The sequence below is a fragment of the Anguilla anguilla genome, chromosome 5 (genome assembly GCF_013347855.1).
Source record: "Anguilla anguilla isolate fAngAng1 chromosome 5, fAngAng1.pri, whole genome shotgun sequence".
Lineage (NCBI taxonomy): Eukaryota > Metazoa > Chordata > Actinopteri > Anguilliformes > Anguillidae > Anguilla > Anguilla anguilla.
In genome coordinates, this window is record NC_049205.1 from 62,800,740 (window position 1) to 62,823,029 (window position 22,290).

Here is a 22,290-nt window from a genome sequence, read left to right on the forward strand (position 1 = left end):
AAAATCCTTCTACAGGTGTCAGAAGAAACTGAATGAATGAATGAAAACGTGTGTATGTCGCTTTAAATGTTGCGGTTCCACGTGTCAACTGGATTGCAATATCGGAATGAGAAACTCGCGGGGGCATCAAACGTCACATCTGTAAATATATTAGTTGGAGCAGGTTCGACAGCAAATGTGCGAATAATAGGCGAGTGTTCGAGTCGCTTCCGTGTAGAGAAACAGGATTATGCCGTCCGTAAAGGCACCGCCCTCTGACGTACGGTCCATTCAGCACGCCGCGCAGGCCACGCAGGCTAGCAAGCTGCGTTAGCTACTTCCTGTTCAACTCGTCAAGTCAGTCAGTCAATCGGTTCTGTTCTTCCAATGCACAGTGTTTGCTGCCAGCTAAAATAGTGAAACGTACATTTACTCTAAATTAACAAGCCAAACATATTTCGAAGATGTCTCTTGAATTCGAAATTTGTCCAGGCAGGAAGATTGGGGGTAACAACCCTTGTTTCATTATCGCCGAAATCGGCCAGAATCACCAGGGCGACATTGAGATTGCTAAGAAAATGATCAAGATGGTTAAGGTAAATTTAACTGGCTGTCATTGCCAACTGGCTACCTTATTGGATGTTAGCAAAGTTGTTTGGCTAGGAGTGCACCTGTAATATTAATTACATTTGTATTTTTTATTTACTGAATTGCAAGCTGACACGTAGCACTGAATATTGATAACACTTTCAGTAGAGTTGGTGAAGAAATAACTCAGCAAGTTATTACACATCTATAGATCTAGCAAGTAATGTAATCAATTCGATATTTTTATTAGCATGCTGACTAGATAAACGCAGCTCGTTCTAATCCAGTGTAGGAGATTGACTGGTTAGCTGCATTAGGCAGCCTATAGCAAACCGAGACATTTGTCATGAAACATGAACATTGTAAAACATTCCTGGTTTAGAATTACGTAGCCATAAGCATGGCTCATAAAAATAACTTATTTAATCGGGATCCCGTTTTTAGATGTGTCATTTCCCATTGTGTTTTGAAACTGAATTAGGAAGATGACAGGCGAATGAATGGTAGCATTGATTCCGTGCGCGCACACCCACTGGCTGCTACTGTGTCTCACATAATATTATTATTACATTATGTGGGAAATGCAACTGACGTGAAATCAGTAACGGTTTCCCAGGTTTTTATGTCTTGTAGCGTGTTCACCGGGGTAGGCTTCCAGAATTAAATCAATAACGCCAATTACAGGTTAATCAAAATCAGAAAGTAGCCTATGGGACATTGGCGAAGAGAATCTCTCGATAGAGTATTTTATTGTCATATAATTTAGCCTATATGTATACGTTGTGTATGCTACTAATACGTAACCTTTAACAGGACTGTGGAGCAGACTGTGCCAAGTTTCAGAAGAGTGAACTTGAGTACAAGTTTAACAAGCGGGCCCTGGAGCGTCCGTACAGCTCCAAGAACTCCTGGGGGAAAACTTACGGGGAGCACAAACGCCACCTGGAGTTCAGTCACGAGCAGTACCGCGAGCTGCAGAAATACGCGAAGGAAGTCGGCATATTCTTCACGGCTTCGGGAATGGACGAGGTACGAACGAGTGGGCGTGGTTAACGCTTTACGGTTTACTGGCCGCACCTACGCTGAATATAAAACTTTATCCGAACCCTTCGTAGTAATAATGCAACATATCGTTTCCCTGTTTTAACTACTATGTAATCTAACTTTGTTATAAGACACAGTGTCATCTTGAACTGCCATTTGTGACCCTGATTATAGCGTCTTCTGAAGCATAAGCATGTTAACTGCGTACTTCAATAGTTTGAGATTGTGTGAATCAATGTCACTCTAATCAGAAGCTTAAGGAACCTGCAAGATGGATGTTTTTAACACAACGCTATTGTGCAAATATTTGATATGATTAGCTCTTGATATAATTAATACGGAGGAATTTGTCCCCAGTCATTTTCAGTGTCATTTGTCAGTGCGATTTTTATATTTATTGTACTTAATTGGACCACGTTGTCTTGACTGCACTTTTTTTGTTTATTGATGCTTGGTGTGGACGACGCAGCTGAGCTGCGGTACTTATCTGTGTTTACTCTTTACTCTGACAGATGGCCGTTGAGTTTCTCCATGAGCTCGATGTCCCGTTTTTCAAGGTCGGCTCAGGGGACACCAACAACTTCCCCTACCTGGAGAAGACGGCCCAAAAAAGTAAGCCGGTTAAATGCCTGCCTGTGTATTCCCAGGGCTGAATCTATGATCCACCAGTCAACCCTTATTTTGGGTTGCTTAGATACTCAGGTGGTTAAGGAACCTGACAGGTTTGCCCCTACATCTAAGGCATATTGGGTATGGGTAAGCTATATTACAGCTAAGGTTTGAGCTGGGGGGTTGTCATTACATTACATTATGTCATTACATTACATTACATTACAGACATTTAGCAGACGCTCTTATCCAGAGCTACTTACACAACTTTTACATAGCATTTTACATTGTATCCATTTATACAGTTGGATATATACTGAAGCAATTTCAGTTAAGTACCTTGCTCAAGGGTACAACGGAAGTGTCCTACCCGGGAATCGAACCTGCGACCTTTCGGTTACAAGCCCAGTTCCTTACCCACTGTGCTACACTCCGACCCACTGTTGGCCATTAGCCCACTGTGACTAGGACTCTGAGTAATGGGGCACCATAAGCCTCGTCCAGCTTGGGTTATGGTCTGTTTCAGTCAGCCACATTTCACCAGGTCACTGTTGCATTAGTTTCTCCCAACACTCAGCCTACAGTAGAACAATAGCATCCCAGTCTTATTCCATGAGATGAAATAAGGGAGGTTTTTAAATTAATTTAAAATTAATTAACCCATCCACAGTTTTGAAGACGTTAACCAGAAAAATGATATTGACCGGAAGTCCGTGCCTGTATGATAGCCGCTCAGATATTTTGGATCTTTCCCGCCCCCCCCCTTGCCCCTGTGTGTCTGTGACAGAGAGGCCCATGGTGGTGTCCAGTGGCATGCAGTCCATGGAGACCATGAGGCGTGTTTACCAGACGGTGAAGAAGCACAACCAGAACTTCTGCATCCTGCAGTGCACCAGCGCCTACCCACTGGAGCCAGAGGACGTCAACCTGAGGGTCATCGCTGTAAGAGACGCGAACGTTACCGCCATCACAAACTGCCCCACCCCACACAAAAAAATATGTATAATACTGTTGTTTTTTAAATGGGGGGGGAACAGTTGAGATGATTGGAAGTATAGTAGCAGTTTTGATACAAAGCCTCCACAGAAATGAGCAGTTGCTGTAAGTATTCCACTTAAAGACTGACGGAGTAACTTAGTTTACATACTTAACTGTCTGACTTAATTACTTTCCTTATTTACTCATGTGCCCCGTTCCCTCCCCGGTATTCCTGAAGGAATACCAGAAGGAGTTTCCGGACATCCCGATTGGCTACTCAGGCCACGAGTCTGGGATCTGCATCACGGTGGGGGCGGTGGCGTTGGGGGCCAAGGTGGTGGAGCGTCACGTGACCCTGGACAAGACCTGGAAGGGCAGCGACCACGAGGCCTCCCTGCTCCCGGAGGAGCTGGCCGAGCTGGTGAAGTCCATCCGCATCGTGGAGCGAGCCCTGGGGACCGGCGTCAAGCAGATGCTGCCCTGCGAGAAGGCCTGCCATGACAAGGTAGGTCTTCACCTGGAGGGTGGGCTTTAAGGTGCTGGTGGTGATGAGAGTAATGGTCTTAAGATTGGCCTTCTTCTGGAGTGTGATCTTTAAGATTCTGGTGATGGTCATAAGGTAGGCCTTCACCTGGAGTGTGGTCTTTAAGGTGCTGGTGATGGTCATAAGGTAGGCCTTCTCCTGGAGTGTGATCTTTAAGGTGCTGGTGATAGTGATAGTCATAAGGTTTGGCTTCACCTGGAGCGTGGTCTTTAAGGAGCTGGTGATGGTCTTAAGATTGGCCTTCATCTGGAGTGTGGTCTTTAAGGAGCTGGTGATGGTCTTAAGGTTGGCCTTCATCTGGAGTGTGGTCTTTAAGGAGCTGGTGATGGTCTTATGGTTGGCCTTCATCTGGAGTGTGATCTTTAAGGAGCTGGTGATGGTCTTGAGGTTGTTCTTCATCTGGGGCATGGTCTTTAAGGAGCTGGTGATAGTCGTAAGGTTGTTCTTCATCTGGGGCATGGTCTTTAAGGTGCTCGTTATGACCATGGTGAGCACAAGCGAGTCCTTACGGTATGTGACCCCAGAATGTTCCAGCGCAAGGGCCCTTATCCCTTTTTTTTATTCCGTTTTTCTCCCTCCTTCTCCCACAGCTGGGTAAGTCTGTGGTGGCCAAGACCGCCATCCCCAAGGGCACGGCTCTGACCGCCGACATGCTGGGCGTCAAGGTGGCCGAGCCCAAGGGCGTGGCCCCCGAGGACATCTACCTGCTGCTGGGGAAGACGGTGAAGGCCAACGTGGGGGAGGACGAGTCCATCACCGAGGACCTGGTGGAGAGCTACGCGAAGGAGGTCAAAAGCTGAGCGGGGGCGGGGCGGTGGTCCTCCGGAGGTCCCGGGGCTCTGGCTCGAAACGCCGGGACGCGATTCTCCCCAAGTCCATCAGGAAATACTGACACCTGTATTTTTATTATTTTTCCCACCCCACTCTAGATACTAGAAGTCTCTCAACTAGAGGCAGAGGTCCTGGGTATGTCGTAAGCACACACTTTCACACTCTCGACAGCTGATTGCAGGAGAAGAACGTCCATTATTTCAGTCCATGTTCAGTATTTGCTGATTGAATCGGGAGAAGTCGCGTCCCTGACGATGGTCGAAGAGCACTACGGAATGGTGAAGGTGCACAGAGAAGAGAACCATAGATTCAGAACCTGCTAGATAGATTTTTTTCAGATTAAGCTTTTCACATTTTCGGTTGTTTACCAGAAGGGGGTGATCTACAGCTTGCTTGGCAGAAGGGGTGATTTCAGGAGAATGTTCATTAGGTTGAGGTGATGTAATGCGCACAGATAATCGGTATGTCACTGTCAGTAATTTACGTGTGATGACTTTGGTTGCCTACTGGGAAACAGTGCTAAGGCTGTTTTATGTGCCAAAATGTTGTTAAATACAAAGTGAACTTGAACAGAATTCACTTTGGTGCTTCTGTGTTCATGAGAAGTCTTTGGAGTGATGGGATTCATGGATAAATTGAATACACAATACAAACAGGGTTTGGGTGAAACCAGTGATTAAAAACTTTTATTAAAGGAAAATATACACAATTCGGGTTTTATTTCTCTGATTTTGTAGTCTAGAACACTGAACAACTACAGAAAATTTTAATGCAGCAAAGTCACATTAAAAAGTTACGGTGTTATTGGCATGAAAATATTACAAAGGTTATTAGAAGTTAACTTTAAAAAGGTAAGTGTTATTTGTTTAGTGTGATTTCCCTGCTTTTTCTCAGAGGTTTTGGCTATTATTTTAATCATAGGCTGAACGTGATCTGCTTTTTCATTGGATGATGTCTTCATATCCACCAATTGGTTAAGTGGCAACATTTTATGATCCACCAATAGAAAAGTAGGAAGAGAAATATCCTCGCAACCAATGGCAGGGTGTAGTGCACTCATGCTGACTGAATAATTTAGGGGTTTACTCTTTAACAGAAGAGTATTTTTGGCAGGGGGCGTTTTCATATGATATTTTACTAATTTAATTAGCAGGCCATCTTAAGTTTTCCTCTGGGTGATCAAACCGAACACTTCTCCAGTCTTCACTGTGAGGAAATGAGCCCGTTGGAGGAGGACCGTTTCGCATTTGATGGCTCATGTTGTCATTCGGATAAGATTGAATGTAGCTGTCACATGACACGCAGTCTAATCTGTCCCACTGGAACTTGCGTGGAATCGCGTAATTTTCCAATCGGCAAAAGACCATGGCATTCCGTCATTGGACACTCAGCCACGACTTCAATTTTAGTGCGTTAAAATAGGAAATGACAAAAATCACAAAAAAAGTGCAATACAGTTGGTGGTTAAACACTGAAACCCATTTTTCTTTTTAAAAAGAACAGCATTCGTCACATGAGAAATCTGTTTCGGGTGCAAGGCATTGTGGGAGGTCAGGTGAGCTTGCAGAGGGTGATGGGACCCTCCCACAGGCGGAAGGCTGGGTAGAGGGGCTCGGTGAACTTGGCCTGGAAGGTGTAGAGGTGCCGCATGCCGAACAGGGCGTCGTAGAAGCTGAGGGTCCCGGCCTCGTAGTCCAGGAACACGCCCAGCCTTTCGGGGTCCTCCTCCAGGAGCACGTGGACGCGGGTCCCGTTGTGGAAGGCCCAGTACTCCAGGTCGTACCTCTTCAGGCACCAGGAGGCCTTGTTCCAGCCCAGGCGGGACGCCTCCGAGTCGCCCTTTCGGCACAGCGAGCGGTAGGCCACGCCCACCCACCAGCCCAGCGGCGCCTGCCGCAGGTCCACCTCCCAGTACCGCCGGCCGGAGAAGTAGGACTCGCGGCCCAGGACCTGCAGGAGCCGGTCGAAGCGCTGCGGGCCGTCGGGACAGGACCTCTTCAGCCACGCCTTGCTCACCGACTCCCCCGAGGCACTGAGGCGCAGCTGGGGGTGCAGGGTGTCCGGGTCCAGGATGGGCGAGCAGGCGTCTGCGGGACAGGGCAAGGAGGGCAGAATTCACGGTTAAAAAAATCAACGAGACTCACATTAAATGCGTACATAAAATCGATATAATCCACTGTGGACTCTGAACCCAACATTGACATGCACTCTGATGTTTTAAATGACTCCACCCATAACTGTGAAGCAGTTATAAAGATATAACTCCACTCTTCACACAGAATTCCTTTCCCGCCAGTGTTTGGGTCGGAACCCAGGAGTTTCCAGAGGCGCGTCACGGTCATTTACACAGTGCTGTACTTAAGCCCCTCAATGAAGCTTCAGGAGGAACGCCAGATTGGAACGATCCACTGCATTATGTTACGTTACATTACATTTGGCAGACGTTTTTATTCCAGAGGGGCTTGAATGAAAAGTGTAAAAATCAGGGTTAAGAGCAACTGTAACACCTGAGGTGGGAGGTAAAGAGAGAAAGAGAGATAGACTCTAATTCTGAAACTGTCTGGGAGGACTAACTGTTGGAAGAGACTACTTTCAGCTTTAGGGTCTATCTGGGAGGACTACAGTATCTGTTGGGTCAAGTGGGGGGTTTTTAAGCAGTTTTGATCCAGGGACCCCAACAGAGGCTCGAACCCCATCACAAGTAAAAACGGTTCTATTTTTTTTTTCTTAAAAAAAAAAGGGAGGGAGTGGGATTGAGAATGTCATCGTTGAGAATGAGTGTGAAACCACAGGGTGTACAGAATCTGTGGCGATCCTTGGCTAAACGTTCGCAGTTCCGTCTTCGCCATGGTTTAAGCTCAAAGAGCTTCTGATTAGTTAACTGTTTTAAATATTTTATGAAGGGGCGTGGCCAGTCAGAACATTTCACGGGTCATGTGGTAAAACAGACAGAACCAGAACCTCTTGTTATCAGCTGATCCTTCCTGTAAAAAAAGTAAATATGACGAATGGAATGCAGGAGCTGTCTGTCTGGTTTAAAAATAGACCAGTATAGATCCCCTGCCCTGCTCCAGGAGAGCAGCAGGGAATTTGGGTTTTTCGAACTTCCGCAACCAGCTCAGACTCAAGAACCCAGGTGAACAGTATTTAGTTATTTTAACCAAATAATTAAGTGCTTAGTAACGACAAAAACCATCAAACTCTGGAAGCTCACCAGGACCATGATCTAGATCAGTGGTCTCCAACCCTGGTCCTGGAGAGCTACACGATCTGCTGGTTTTTGTTTTCACCTTAAAATCAGCACCCAATTGAGACCCAACACACCAGGTGTGTTGAGTTAACTGTGTAATCAACTGCTCAAATTGATTCATGAGCAGAGTCACTATGAAAACCATTGATCTAGATCAAGGGCATCAGACCCCAGACCCCAGGTCCCTGGAGTTAAACCTGCAGACACTGCAGCCCTCCAGGACTGGAGTTAAACCCGCAGACACTGCAGCCCTCCAGGACTGGAGTTAAACCTGCAGACACTGCAGCCCTCCAGGACTGGAGTTAAACCCGCAGACACTGCAGCCCTCCAGGACTGGAGTTAAACCCGCAGACACTGCAGCCTTCCAGGACTGGAGTTTGAGATTCCTGATATAGACAGGAATGCAGAGATTGCGTGATTCTCTTCAGGAATAAGCAGCCTGGTGTCCAGTCCTCTTTTAGGAAGCGTAGAGAGAGTTGGGAGGGCAGCTCTTACATCTGAGGAACAGCAGCTTGTCTCCCGTGCTCTTGGTTCTGTGCATCAAGGTCTGCACCTGCTTGGCGTCCGGCCTGCTCGTCAGACCTGAAACCAGGAGCAGTGAGGTTAAACTCCCTCGTCCTCTCCTGCACAACACACTCGCCTCAACATTTACAATTCGGCCAACGGATGCTTTTATCTAGAGCAGGGCTGTGTAACCCTGATCCTGGAGATCTCCTGTCCTGCGGGTTTTCATTTCAACCCTTTTGGCTCTGATTCTGCTGATCAGCAGCTCAATGCAGATCTCTAGCTGTTGAATGAGGAGTGCTTTGTTTGGCCGGGAGTGAAGACCAGCAGCACGATGGACCTCCAGGAACAGGCCTGGGCAGCCCTGGTCTAGAGCAACATACAGGTCATAGCAACATACAGCTTGATATTTTTCATTGAAGCGGCTCAAGATAAATGTCTTTCCTCAAGAGTACAACAAGAATGCCCCAACTTGGAATCAAACCTGGAAGCTTCTGAGTTACAAACCCGTTTTCCTAAAACTTGTGCTACACAGCAACCTTAAGAAAGGCCTAGCAGCGGGGGGGCGGAGCAACATGCCGTTTCTGACGCGGTGTTCGATCGGCTTCCTCATGACGGTCTTCAGGGCCTTGTGGAAGCTGCTGATGTAGCCCTGCACGTGGTCAAACTTCATGGGGATGGGATGTATGTGGTCTGCCGGCTGCTGGTGGGTCTGCAGGTCCTTTTCCGCCGCTATGAAATCCTGAGGAGAGGTCGTGACCTTTCAGAGCCCGTCATGGAGAAAAACACTGGCGACAGGCATCGAAATGGACGCCAGACTTTAGGCTAATGAATACATTATAATGCATAAGTAACGACCTCGTTAGCCACCAGATCCGAACCAAATTGAGTGTCTATGGGACGTCCTGGAAGGGAAACCAGAGACAGGGTCTTATACTTCCCTTATGCTTCCATAAACTAAGTTTGGGATAATTGCCATTGCATTACAGGCATTTAGCAGACGCTCTTATCCAGAGCAACGTTTTTTTACATAGCATTTACATTGCATCCCGTTATACAGCCGGATACATACTGAAGCAATGCAGGTTAAGTGCCTTGCTCAAGGGTTCAATGGCAGTGTATCTGGGAATCGAACCTGTGACCTTTAGGTTACGAGACCAGCTCCTTACCCATTACACTACACTGGCGGGAGAGAAACGGGGGGCAGCAGTTTTACCCTGAGGAGCTGCACGCCGTCGTCCTGCTTGTACATCCTGTTGACCTCGCGGGCAAAGGCGTCCGTGGCGTCTCCGCGCTGCCGGCACTCCTGCACCTGGTCCTCGTACACCTCCAGCGCCGCCTTGGCCTCCTCCTCCACCATGGCCTTCGCCGCGCGCTCCTCCTCGTCCAGCAGGAGGCGCATCTCCGAGAAGCTCGTGGAGAGCCAGGTGGTGGTCTCCTCCGCCACAGCCTGTCACGAAACGGGTCCGTTTTTCCTACCGCTAAACAAAAACGCTGACAGTGCATTTCACGGGAATGCATCTGATGCGATATTGCCATGAAAAACTTAAATGTCAAATTTTAAAGGGAATCCTGATTTGTACTTGAGTGAATACTCCTAGCTGTCTTTTAAGTAAGTTCTTTTGAAGAGGAAAGCTGTTTCTATCTTTCTGACTGTTTTCCACTAAAACAGAATTTCGGTACACACAATAAACACCAAACTGAGTGCCCCAAACACCGTAGAAACTCCGGACGCTGGCTCTGTGCCCTGAGCCTCGGGCAGTAATCGGTTAACGCTGCTTTTCTCTCCGCCGCCACTAGGTGGCAGCTCTCAGACGGGTTCGTAGGTTTCGCTTTCTGCAAAGCGAAAGTAAAGGCGCCTGGCACCTCAGCGCTGTGACTCATTACCCTGAGTTCCTCAGCTGCTTTCTGGATGTTGCTAATGTTGGCGTTCTCCTGCTTGTTCTTGCAGCTCAGCCTGTTCAGACAAACCTTCAGCAGATTCTAGGATTAGGAACAGACAGAAAGAGAAAACACAAAAAACATTTATTTGTCATTTTTTTTGTTCAGGTCATCATGACATTGTATTTCACCATCAACAATCAAACAAGCACAACTGACTTATTGAAGTAAAATAATTATAAAAGTAAAAAAAATCATTTTCATTAAATAAAATTTTATAAAAGTTTCTCAATTTTCACCGAAACCAACTGGCTTAATTTTGTGTGGCACACAAAAGCTCCCGTAAAGCAGAGTCATTCTCTCATAACATTCCGGGTCACATTCTGGAACTTTCTCTTTTGAAAAGGGCCATGCAAGCCTCGGGAAGCCTGCCTTTCTCCCATTTTACTCTCCTTTCTCAGTCACTCTCCCCAAACCTTCCTTCTCTCTGTCTCTCCCCACATTTACCCATCTTTCCCTCTCCCTCTCTCCCCACATTTCTTGCCATTTCTGTGCATTTCTCTCCACGTGACTGTAAATTCCTATCCTGCCCTCTCACTCTCTTTCACTTCTCCCAGTCATTTTCTTATTGTTCCGGAAAAGCAATGACAACATAACAAAACAAGCAGTAAACCAAAAAAAAAAGTAAATCAGACCGATAGCAAGAGAGTAAGAGAGGAAGGGACCACAACTGGGATAGCACCATGGCGGGGCTCAAACCCCCGGCCACATTGGGGGGTTTCTTGCACGAAATTCAGCTGCCCTGTGAGCTGCCCTATGAGCTGCCCTGTGAGCTGCCCCACACATCTTCGCTATGTTGTCTTTTTGAGGAGAAAAAAACAACACAAAAGCATATAATATATGAGACCTAACTAGCAAGGGAGGGGGGATGGAGGGAGAGAGTAAGAGGAGACTGAGAGAGGTAGAGAGAGGGGTGGGAGTGGAAGGAGAGAGTGAGAGGAGACTGAGGGAGAGGTAGAGAGAGGGGTGGGAGTGGAAGGAGAGAGTGAGAGGAGACTGAGGGAGAGGTAGAGAGAGGGGTGGGAGTGGAAGGAGAGAGTGAGAGGAGACTGAGGGAGAGGTAGAGAGAGGGGTGGGAGTGGAAGGAGAGAGTGAGAGGAGACTGAGGGAGAGGTAGAGAGAGGGGTGGGAGTGGAAGGAGAGAGTGAGAGGAGACTGAGAGAGAGGTAGAGAGAGGTAGAGAGAGGTAGAGAGAGGGGTGTGGGGCGTACCCGTTTGTCGGCGGCCTCGTGCTGCAGCACGCTGATTCGGTGGCCCTGGTGCCGGCCCAGGATGGGGCACACGTTGCACACGCACAGCCTGCAGTCCTTGCAGAACATCTCCAGGGGCTTGGCGTGGTCGCCGCAGCAACTGGCGCTGAGGTCACAGCTGGGCGGGACCAGGTGGTGGCCGCGGAAGGCGTCGCCGGACAGGTGGGGCTGCAGGTGGGCCTCGCACAGCGACGCCAGGCAGGTCAGGCAGGTCTTGGTGGCCGGCAGCCTCTCGCCCAGGCAGAAGTCGCACAGCACCTCGGAGAGGGCGTGGCCCTCGGGCTCGTCCTGAGAGAAGGGCACCTTCAGGCAGACGGGGCAGCCGTGGTCCAGCCCGGGGTTCTGACACCAGACGCGCTCGATGCAGCCCAGGCAGAACGGGTGCCAGCAGGAGAGCATGACGGGAACGCGGCACGGACTGCAGCACACGCCGCACGTGGGCTCCCGCGGCGCGGTGAATCCCTCGGCCATGCTCCCCGGGGGACGTTCCGGACTCTCGGCGAAGGCGCGCGGCGATCAGGCAACGCTCTGATAATGGCGGATTGGATGCGTGTCCGTACGGGTCGTAAGGAACCCGCCCCTGCGCGTAATCAGAAAAGTGCAAAGTCCGGTTTGCTTATTTGCCTCTACGCAAAACAGAAGCAACGGGACAATAAGGAAGAGAGAGAGAGTAGAAATGTCCTATGTCAGCCATATATTCACACCTGTTACCCAAAATAATCACTATGTTAAACTACACAGTTTGTTCAGTATAAGTAAAAATGCTTTCTTTCAGAGTAAAGTAAAATACACTATCAGAACAAAATGTACATAGAACACTGGATTCGTGCATTTGAGGCATAAACTGCATATAACAGACACAATTATATATTAAATCTTTACAATACACAATTAATTGCAGCGCGTATTATTGGTGATAAGAATAAGCAGGTTTATATTTCTCAAACTTTTAAAGCTGAAATCAACATATTAATTCTCAGCTTCATTGAAGCATTCAAAAGGGCACCCGCGTCTCTAAGGAGGAACCCTGTCTGGTTCTTCGCTTGGCAAAATGGTTCAATCTGGCAGCTTTCACACGTTCTACGCCTACCACGGAGGATTCCACAAACAGCTAAAAAGATCCCCCCCTGTAGTGAGACAAGTCCTTTTGCTGAGAGTGTTTGCACAGTTGTAAACTTCAAACACTGTAAGAACACAGTCTTGAACAGGACAGATCAATCTAAAAAAAAAAATAAAGGAAGCCAAAAGTTCCGATGGCAATTTTTTGCTTTTAGTGGCTCGATCGCGACAAAAAAATCCAAATGCATGCGCGTTTCCGGAAATCGAAGCGCTTATTTTGCTTCAAGCAGGCTATTAAACATTAATTCCGCAGTGCCACTTACCTTAAGTAGGCTACCGACAGATCCGGTGGTCTCCAGTTTATTTTGTTAGTGTCGGCTTCCACTTGCAATCCGCAGGACAGGAAATCGTTCGTCTATTCCATCTTCCTAGTTCCTGATGATAAATGAGAGGGACGTATTTCATTTGAGTAGACAAACGAACAAGACGTGAACGCAGGAACGTGCATAAATGTTAACCCTTTTGCGCGCGCTGTAGCAGCCCTAACTGATAAAGGTTTGAGAGAACTTGAGACAACTGAGAAATGATTTTCAGGTCAGCTCAGTAAACTAAAATTATTTTTTTTAATAATTAAAAAAAAAAAAAAAAAAACAGGCTACAGTTTGAATAGTCCTGTAATGAATGCAATTGGTAAGCAAAGCATTCTCGTAAGGAAGTTATTTGTTTATTTTAAAATGCTTATAGAAAGTTGAACTTGTTATTTTACATTCAATTAAAAAAATATATATTCCCATGCACCTAATTATGGGGTTTAATTTGAATTTGCAGTAGTTATGAACTCATCATATCTCCTCGGTTGCCCTATAGCCGAAACAACGATCCAACATAGATAACAGGCGTACGCTACTCATAACAACATTGATCGCAGCTTTCAAGTTGCTTTTCAACATTCCTAGCCCCGACCCAGTTCGGACTGCTTCACTGATATTCACAAGACCCGGAACTGTAGTCGAACGAGGGAAGAAAAGGTCAATGGTTTCTCCTTAGGCGGTTATATTATTCGTGGATCGTTTGTGGTTGAATGGCCTACGAGTACTACAACATTTTTATGTCGCATTTTCGAAAACACGAAGGAGTTTTTTCTTCGTACTTAGTTGTTTCATAGCCCTTGTTTCATATATAAAACAATAAAACGATCTGGTGCATAATCTACAAGGAGCAGATGCAGCACGTTACCACAGTTATGACCGCTAGGTGGCGATGGAGTGCTGAAAATGAACGCTGAATTATTTGTAGCGCGTCGTGAGGAAACCGGTCAGTTTCAGTTCTTATTTCCACTGTCTTTATTGTTACACATGAAATGCCGTGTTTATAAACTCAGATCAGTTTGCAAGTAATATTGATCTCCGATTTAACCAGACCAGGTTTGATGTGAAATCAATTCTGTACATTAAATATTTCTGGGAATACCATATTTACTGAGATGCTGGTATGCTGTAGCCAGTGCTGACCCTAGCCTCTGAGCGGCCCAAAACAGGATTTCATTTGGGGCACACCAACCCACCCACCTCTAAATATCAACATTTTATAACAATTAGGGCGCAGGGGGCTAAGAAGCCGCTTAGATTGTTTATTGGGCCGGGCCGGCTGTGGCCTAATACCTTCCCTGCTGAGTTTGTTTCGATGTATAATATTATTTCTGAAGCTGTATGTTAAAATAAGACTAATGCCGATGTTCTCCATTTTGTTAAATCACTCTGGATAAGAGCATCTGACTGCAATGTAATGTAATGCAATAGGATGTGATGTGATGTGATGTGATGTACAGGGATGTGATGTGGTGGATACAATATGATGTACTATGGCATCATCTGCCAACAAAAGCAGGCTACTGAAAAAACAAGCCAATAGGTGGCACTCTTGTGTCCCATATTTGAGCAACGGGGCACTGGCCACCCTATCTACCCAAATCCCTCAAATGCGGTAAATCAATGTGTGTTTTTACCAACAGGGGTATAAGATCAGGTTACTGCAGGTGTTAGGAATTATCACATTTGGTATTGAGTGCTCCCCCCAAACACTCAACACACAAAAGCACACACACGTACAAACACACGTGCACACACACACACACAAACACATGCACACACGCACACACACACACGTGTGCGCGTGCACACACACACACACACACACAGAGCAGGGGTCTGTTTCTGCTACTAGAAGTGCTAACAATGGCCCACTGGTAACCTGGAAACTTAAGCACCTTGCTGGTCAGAAGGTTCTGTTCCTGATAAGTCACTGTGATACAGCTGAGCCCAAATGCTTTGTGTGTGTGTGTGCGTGTGTGTGCGTGTGTGTGCGTGTGTGTGCACGTGTGTACGTGTGTGTGCATGTGTGTGTGCATGTGTGCACATGTGTGTGTGCATGTGTTTGTATGTGTGCATCTGTGTGTGAGTGTGCGTGTTTGTGAGTGTTTGCATGTGTGTGTATGTGCATGTGTGCACGTGTGTACATACGTGTGTGTGCATGTGTGTGTGTATGTGCACGTGTGTACATATGTGTGTGTGCATGTGTTTGTGTGTGTGTGTGTACGTGTGTGTGCATGTGTGTGTGTATGTGCACGTGTGTGTGCATGTGTTTGTGTGTGTGTGTGTACGTGTGTGTGCATGTGTGTGTGTATGTGCACGTGTGTACATATGTGTGTGTGCATGTGTTTGTGTGTGTGTGTGTGTATGTGTGTGTGCATGAGTGTGCATACTTGTTGATGGGTCATTTTTTAAATTATTATATCTCATAAGATAAACATTTTCATTACATTTTTAGCAGCAGTAATTAAAGGGAGAACTTCATCCTAAAATCAGTTTCTAATGTTCATTTGATCTGTCCACACAAAATATGGTAAAATAAAAAAAGGATTACATCGATACATATTTTTACCTTGGCACAGCTCATGTAATATTATTATATATACCTTTGAACTGTGAAAACAAACATAGGCTGCCCATCCTATGCATATTAACACTTTATTTGATGTCATTGGCATCAACCAGATGGTACCAATAAATTATGTTAATCAGACAGTGCTGCAGCCAATTCAATTCGTACAGCGGAAGGCTATTTGCCCTCCGAGACGGTAACGTCAGTCAATTAGTGCTGTGCCTAAACGCGGTCGCCCATTGCGCGAGTTCTGTGTTCTCGCTGTACTTCTCGACGATTTACTGAACCGGGTTCGTTTCTTTGGTTCGAGTGCAAAGGACTTCTTGGTTTCTAGGTTTTCCTAGGTGTGCAACAGGTTTGCCCTTGAATCTGCTCACTGGTGAAGTGGCAGGTTGAATCACCACCGGGTGCACGGCTACTTGGCAGGATCGGGGAGGGGGACCTGCTTTGGAGCGTGTCCACAGTGCCGCTGGAACTTGCTCTTCGCGTTGGTATCGACCGTCATCTCCAGTTTACAACATTCTATCCCCAGCTCGCGTCACCCCTCGAGTCAAGCCTGCGCCCTCTGTGCCCGGAATTGCACGCGCGGTGCATGTGGCTTTGCAGCGTGGAGAATCCGTTATGAAGGCTACGGAGAGAAACGGACACGCAAGGTGCACGGACGACATGGAGAGGAAAGTGGTGTCTCACAGGCGCCAGTACTGCTGCAGGACTTTTGCGAGCGTCCTGTCCATGATGTTTTCAGTCGTGTCTCTCGCCTACTGCGTTTTTCTAAGTGTGCAAACATCCGAGATTAAAGAGCGTGTGGCGGAACTGGAAAACGGGAACGCAGAGCTTCTGTATCGCCCGGTTCCCGGTTTTGCATTGGATAAGCTAAATTCAATGATTCACGATCGAGTCGATCAACTTCTGTCACAGGTATGCACTCATTTACACTCATTTAATCATTTCAATCGCCCCTGTCCTACATGTGTGCACAAATGTAGATTATTTATAAATATAAATGTTCCTTTTGGGGAAACCTTTTTAGAAAACAAATGTCATATTGGTATATGTGGTATCACAAATAAACAAGCAAACTGTTTATCGCAGTCAAAACTGTTCCCATATTTTTTTTTTTTTCCTTTGACAGAGGTCCTATGAACATTTGGCCAAGATGCGGGTAGCGAGACAAGCGCCGGCAGATTGCAGCTGTCCTCCAGGTACGGCAATGCGATAAAGGGTGTCTGTCTATGGAATGGCAGAATTAACCACCGAGAATAATATCTGTAAAAGCAGCCGTTTGAAAAGATCCCCTGCATTGTCCTGCCATGGCATTGTAGCCTAGTCGTTTCTGTGGCTGTTTAGGATGCGCCTTTAGGATGTGAGCCTTAAGTTTGGGCAAATTCAAAAATTGCGCTTCATTAAAGTTACAACACTGGAACTGAACATGAATGACACTACTCGTAAAATATGGGAATAATGCTTACGTTTTTAAAAAATAATTATATATGTTGACCATGTAATAATCTACAAGAGAGGGACCTTTTCTGAGAGTAGTTTTATCCGTTGGTCCAGCTGTTGCCTATGCGGGGCCGACGGTATATGTCAAATATTATCAAAGGTGTGCCGTGTCACTTGAGCCTGTCTCCTGATGTGTGCTGTAGTTATCAGGTCAGTCTGCTTGTAAATGGTGCTATACAGAAAAAAGATCTATCGAACCGATTTCTTACTGGACCCCGATACAGCGCAGCTATAAACCTGTCTTTCGCCAAGTCTTACTGACACACTTGGCAAGAAATAACTAGGCGGAGGTGCACGAAGATACGCTGCTCGTACAGTTGCTCGCGGCAAGTTCCGTTTAAAGGAGATGGGCGCGCAGTTATTCGGGTCGTATCCCGTTCCTGTCTGATAAAACATGGGGCATGAAAGACAAAAATGTCAAACTAACAAATGTATTATCTAAAGGAAGGTTGTAGATTGTAGTTTCCGCTGAAAAAGATCGTGTGGAATGTTGTGTCCGTGTTGCGGTCTGCCTGGGTCTAATATGCGTGTATATTGGATTTTATTTTATACTGAAGCACTTGCTAATTGCTTTTAAATCAGGGACAAGTTTAGGAAACGTATGAAAAGCTGCTATTTCCGTTACCACACTGCGTAAATGGGTTTGGCCGGGCTGAAAATGTGCAGCAACATAGATCTGGGATGGTGAGGTGTACAGGTTCTTTGCTTGACGAGGTGTCAGCGTGCTAGATCGCAAACCGACATCGCGATTGGATTGAAACAGTATTCCTTCTGGTGTACTCCGGACCGGTAACTGAACTGGAAATTTCCCAAACGAACTTGGAAGAAAATAATGTTAATTTAAAGCGGGTAAAGTCATTAATGTGATTACCGAACTGTAAAATTGAGACAACATTTAATCCAGCTCACCCGAGAAGAATGAACAGAAATGACTATTTCCAACCAGCAGATGGAAACGCAGATACTTGGAACATTCCTCTCCCATCAAATGGGAATCTGTCAGCCGCATTGTTCTGCGGCGGATATAAAATTATCCCTATGGCCCTCGTTAATGCGTTAGAATGAGCAATAAAATCCAACAAATTTGACTCGAAGTTACACGTGATCCTCGGTCTGACAAATTTTGTGTGCCTTTTCGGCTTTTTGAACATTATGAACATCAGTTACAGCGTGGCGATATGCATCGACTGATTACCGACTTAACGACTTGTCCAGTTACCAACTTTCTACTCAGTCCATAGAAATGCAAAAAGTGTAACGGTTGCTTTTCCCCTCCCACTGTACCAGCAGTTTAAAATTCTCCCTCCAGGAAAATGATTCAGATCACCAAAAAAAAAAAAGTTGGCAAAACAACTTGGGACGATATCCTTTGTTCCTTGCGCAAATGCAACTGCTTAAACCGATGCAACGAATACATAAAAATGTGCATTCTGTTTTATTTATGCCCTGTGGTTACGACGCTCCAATATTTTTACAGGAATCAAAGTTTAATGTACTGTGGACTGAATGTTTGTTTGTTTATGGGTGAAGCCAAAGGGACATTTACCACATTTATGGGTTTAAAGAAAGTTTTTTCTTATCGAATGGATTCTGTTTGTGGCATCTCTACCTTATAGCGAGCATGAAGACGTAGTGCCTGTTTGTCGGTCGGCAGATAAGCAGTAGGCCCTGTGTAAAATCCTCTGCAGTGTACTTCTCCAGAGACTGGACCTAACAAGCATGTACTGTAGCTGCATCTCGGAGTTGCGTGACAATATTTCCTGTGTTTTTAACCAACGGCATTGCACTGTAACTACCGGTCATTTGGAGACAGGTTATTTAGTGCAATAATATTTAACACGCATGGTTTCGGGTTTAGTGCGACTGTTCACAAAATTAGTGCGCTTTCTTTTAGATGGATGCAAAGTGGCTGAAATGTCTGACAATATGCACATTGTAGTAAAAACCCATTTAAAGTTTCTGCGGTTAAATTGGCCCTTTATATATGTGTGATCACGCTTCTCATTTCTCTTCCTAGTTGTTTTTGGTAATGGCTTTTCAGCAACTGTAACAACACCACTGAAGTATTTCGCTAAAGTGGCGAGAACCCCGTGGAGTTAAGGACTCTGCACAGCAAAAAATGAGCGCTAATAAACGGATTACCTCATCTTCCATGAATTACAGGTCCTATAAAATGCACACTTTCCTCTTTACGTGGTGCTACTATGGAGAATCGTACCTTTTTACGTTTGTATGTATGTTACCGGTATAATCACCCAAATGAAAATAAGTACACAGCAGTGGGGAGTCGTAATTCTGTTATTAACATTAACCGTGATCATAACGGTAAGGGCAGAGATGGTGACTAACACCATTACAGTCATTAGGAGCGTTGCTACCATTAACCCTTTGAGGTGTGAGGTCACAGATATGTCGTTAGGACGTTATTAACTGAACATTCTAATGCTGACGTTACAATCGCTACTGGTATCTGAACGCAGTTGAGCTCTAGAACACTGACTTATAATTCTTGGGGGGGAAAACATTCCAAAAAACCTGCTATTCAGAGGGTTAAATTAATACCCCATGGCTTTGTTCAGTATTGGCTACTCATTTGCCCCTTTCAGCAGTGGCAAGGATATTGGCTTTTGATCCATTGCAGAACTGCATTTTGGCACTCCGCTGGCATCTAAATGCATCCAGATTTAATCTTTTCTGGTTTATGTACATATGTTTTGTTTTTTTTCAATGACTGTACTGCACATTGTTATTCTTTCAATGCTGTGATACTCACTCAGAGAAACCATCATACAGTTACACATCGCTTTGCAAATTATGTTGGTACATGGTGGAATTGTGATGGCGCCTAGATCAAGAGAAAGATGGCTACTGGTCATTTACCTTTGAATGTCCTATTCTGTCCTACTTGCCCGGTTTTTTTTTCTCCAGTTGTTAATAACAGCCAGAAGAAAATGACTGACTGCAATGTCTTGATTTGTGATTAATTGAAAGGGCAACTCATAGTTTTGAAAGTATAAACTGTTACTCACTGTGCTGTGGGTCAGGTTGGGCCATGTTGTGTTTTAAACGATTAGCCTGGGGCTCGGCTGGGATCTGTGTGGGAGGCAGTTGCGCTGGGTGTTATTTCCAGGCCTCCCCAGCCCCCTCCTTGACATTATGTTATTTCACATTGCATTCCTTTCATTTAGCACAGGGGTCCTCAGTCTTATCCAGAAAGGGCCGGTGTGGGTGTCCGCTTTTGTTTCAGCCGAGCAGTAAGACCCCTGATTCTACCAATCAAGGTCCTTAGCTCAGACCCTAAGGGTTGACAAGCAGAATCAGGGGTGTTACTGCTGGTTGGAACAAAAGGTTGCACCCACACTGGCCTGTTCTGGATAAGAATGAGGACCCCTGATTTTAGGCCTGCTGATTTTAGCAGATGCTCATCTCAAGGACCCCTGATTTTAGCAGATGCTCATATCTCAAGGACCCCTGATTTAGCAGATGCTAATATCTCAAGGACCCCTGATTTTAGGACCCCTGATTGTAGCAGATGCTCGTACTCTATCCCGAGCGGCTGACGATAGTCGGGGAAGTGGAAGTGCGCTGTGGAGTCCGACGGGAGCTCTGGCCGTCTCGTCCGAGAGATTATTCTTTATCTCCAGGTGCCAGCAGACAGGGGCTTCTGGGTAAGGTGAGCGAGGGCGAGAGAGAGACGGAGAGCGCGCGTTCAAAACTCAATTTCCCTTCCCTCCGGGTCTTCGGCTCGGGAGTTTAATCGACCGTGCTGTCCTATCTGAGATTGAGTGGCCACGCGGTCCTCGCTGGGGGGGGGGTGGTATCAGATTCGGCCAGCGGGGGCCAGATAGTGATCGTCTGATGTCTGATGTGTCCCCCCGCCCGCCCATCCCGCCAGAGGTTCTTAAAACCTCAGAAATGGTGTCGTTACTCACGCCCGTGACGGCCTCGCCTCTGGGGTCGCCCGTCTCTGCCGGGACGTCCCGTATTTCAGTCAGAATTGGGCTGGTCCTTTTACGGGCGCTGGGCCTTTTGTCCCGTTTCAGGTTTTCACCTCCAAATGGAATTACTGCGGCGACCATAGCGGGATAAAGAGAGCAGTTCATTGGAAGAGCTGAACTGACAGATACTGCTTCTGTGAATCACCTGCCGAATAGGGGCTGCTGAGTGGTAGTGGTACACCGCGAATGTATTTCATTGATAAATGAATTTTCGGCTAGCTCTGCTGTGGACCCTGCTCATTACGCATGTAACACTGTGGTGCCCGCACGACTTGACCCCCCCTGCCCCCCCGTACTCAAAGGATTACGCGGCTAATTGAGGAATGACGGCTCTGATTTCACGGGTGATGGGGTTTGCCCACGCCGTGGGGGGGGAGGGGGGGGTCAGTTATGGGCGAGAGACCAAAGCCTCAACAGGAAGTCCTGGAAGAGAGGGGAGGTGGTCTGGGGTTGGCAGTTTTTGCTTCCGGAAACTGCAGTTGTCCAACACTGTGCAGCCTCAGAGGCAGAGGTGCATTGTGGGAGGCCTCGATCAATGTCGTGCTACCTGAACGTGAATTCAGGAAATTAAGCGATTCAGAAATGCACAACTGTCCTATAAGCTTTCAGAATTGTGTATTTTTTTCCCGTCTTTTTATATTACATCTGCGATATTCCATTTCATCATCGTAAATGCTGTGATTGAGTTTGATTTCCTATTAAACGGGCACATAAAGGGGCATTTGATGGATCCCAGTGTAGCAGTTTGGTACACAGCTTTGCCAGGGATGGCAGTTTTCCAAATAATAATAATAAAAAATAAAATAAAAAAATTAAAAACCACAGAAATGACAAGGAGGCACTGTATGCTCATGGAATGATCAAGGCAGCCGTTTTTAAATTATAATTTTTTTTTCCCCCATTGACATTGAATCTCGCTCCCCAGGGTTCCGGGCAGAAAAATGCTTTTTGATTTACAGTGGATGCCACAGGGGGACTGGACTGTGTCCACTGCATTAAAGTACAAAGGGAAGGGGAGGGGGCGGGACGGGGGTGGGTGAGGAGGGGGGGGGTGGGGGTGGGGGTGGGGGTGGGTGAGGAGGGGGGGGTGGGGGTGGGATCTGTCATGGACGTCTACCAGCTTTTTAATGGCCCTGCTGGGCGCTTCTTGGCGAGACTCCTGAGAGACTGCCTCGGGAACTGGGACGAAGAGGAGGAGGAGGAGGAGGAGGAGGAGGAGGGCGGCATCGGTGGGCATCATTACTCCTGCCGTTATAGCTGTGATGCGTGTTG

General features: G+C 46.5%; 3 protein-coding genes across 4 annotated transcripts in view; 2 read left to right on the forward strand and 1 right to left on the reverse strand.

Annotated features, from left to right (window-relative positions):
* The first annotated feature begins 278 nt into the window (after window positions 1-278).
* On the forward strand, window positions 279-5,273 carry nansa (N-acetylneuraminic acid synthase a). The gene is made up of 6 exons (XM_035418960.1): window positions 279-575; window positions 1,381-1,596; window positions 2,124-2,223; window positions 3,008-3,162; window positions 3,437-3,703; window positions 4,333-5,273. Exons 1-6 carry the CDS (start codon window positions 444-446, stop codon window positions 4,540-4,542), a joined length of 1,080 nt encoding a protein of 359 aa, XP_035274851.1. The 5' UTR covers window positions 279-443; the 3' UTR covers window positions 4,543-5,273.
* On the reverse strand, window positions 5,232-13,130 carry LOC118227906 (tripartite motif-containing protein 14-like). 2 transcript variants are annotated; one of them, XM_035418959.1, is made up of 7 exons: window positions 12,901-13,130; window positions 11,480-12,144; window positions 10,215-10,310; window positions 9,544-9,777; window positions 8,907-9,069; window positions 8,319-8,405; window positions 5,232-6,660 (listed from the first exon to the last, which is right to left on the reverse strand). In XM_035418959.1, exons 2-7 carry the CDS (start codon window positions 11,987-11,989, stop codon window positions 6,125-6,127), a joined length of 1,626 nt encoding a protein of 541 aa, XP_035274850.1. In that variant the 5' UTR covers window positions 11,990-12,144; window positions 12,901-13,130; the 3' UTR covers window positions 5,232-6,124. The 2 variants fall into 2 exon arrangements, with proteins under 2 accessions (XP_035274850.1, XP_035274849.1); XM_035418958.1 differs by having other exon boundaries at window positions 11,480-12,098; window positions 12,901-13,129.
* A 2,550-nt stretch (window positions 13,131-15,680) lies between these two features.
* Window positions 15,681-22,290, forward strand: part of LOC118228199 (collagen alpha-1(XXV) chain-like) — a 118,561-nt gene continuing 111,951 nt past the window's right edge. The window contains exons 1-2 of the mRNA XM_035419537.1: window positions 15,681-16,435; window positions 16,650-16,719. Coding sequence (XP_035275428.1) covers window positions 16,139-16,435; window positions 16,650-16,719 — 367 coding nt within the window. The 5' untranslated portion in view covers window positions 15,681-16,138. The remainder of the gene's footprint in view (window positions 16,436-16,649; window positions 16,720-22,290) is intronic.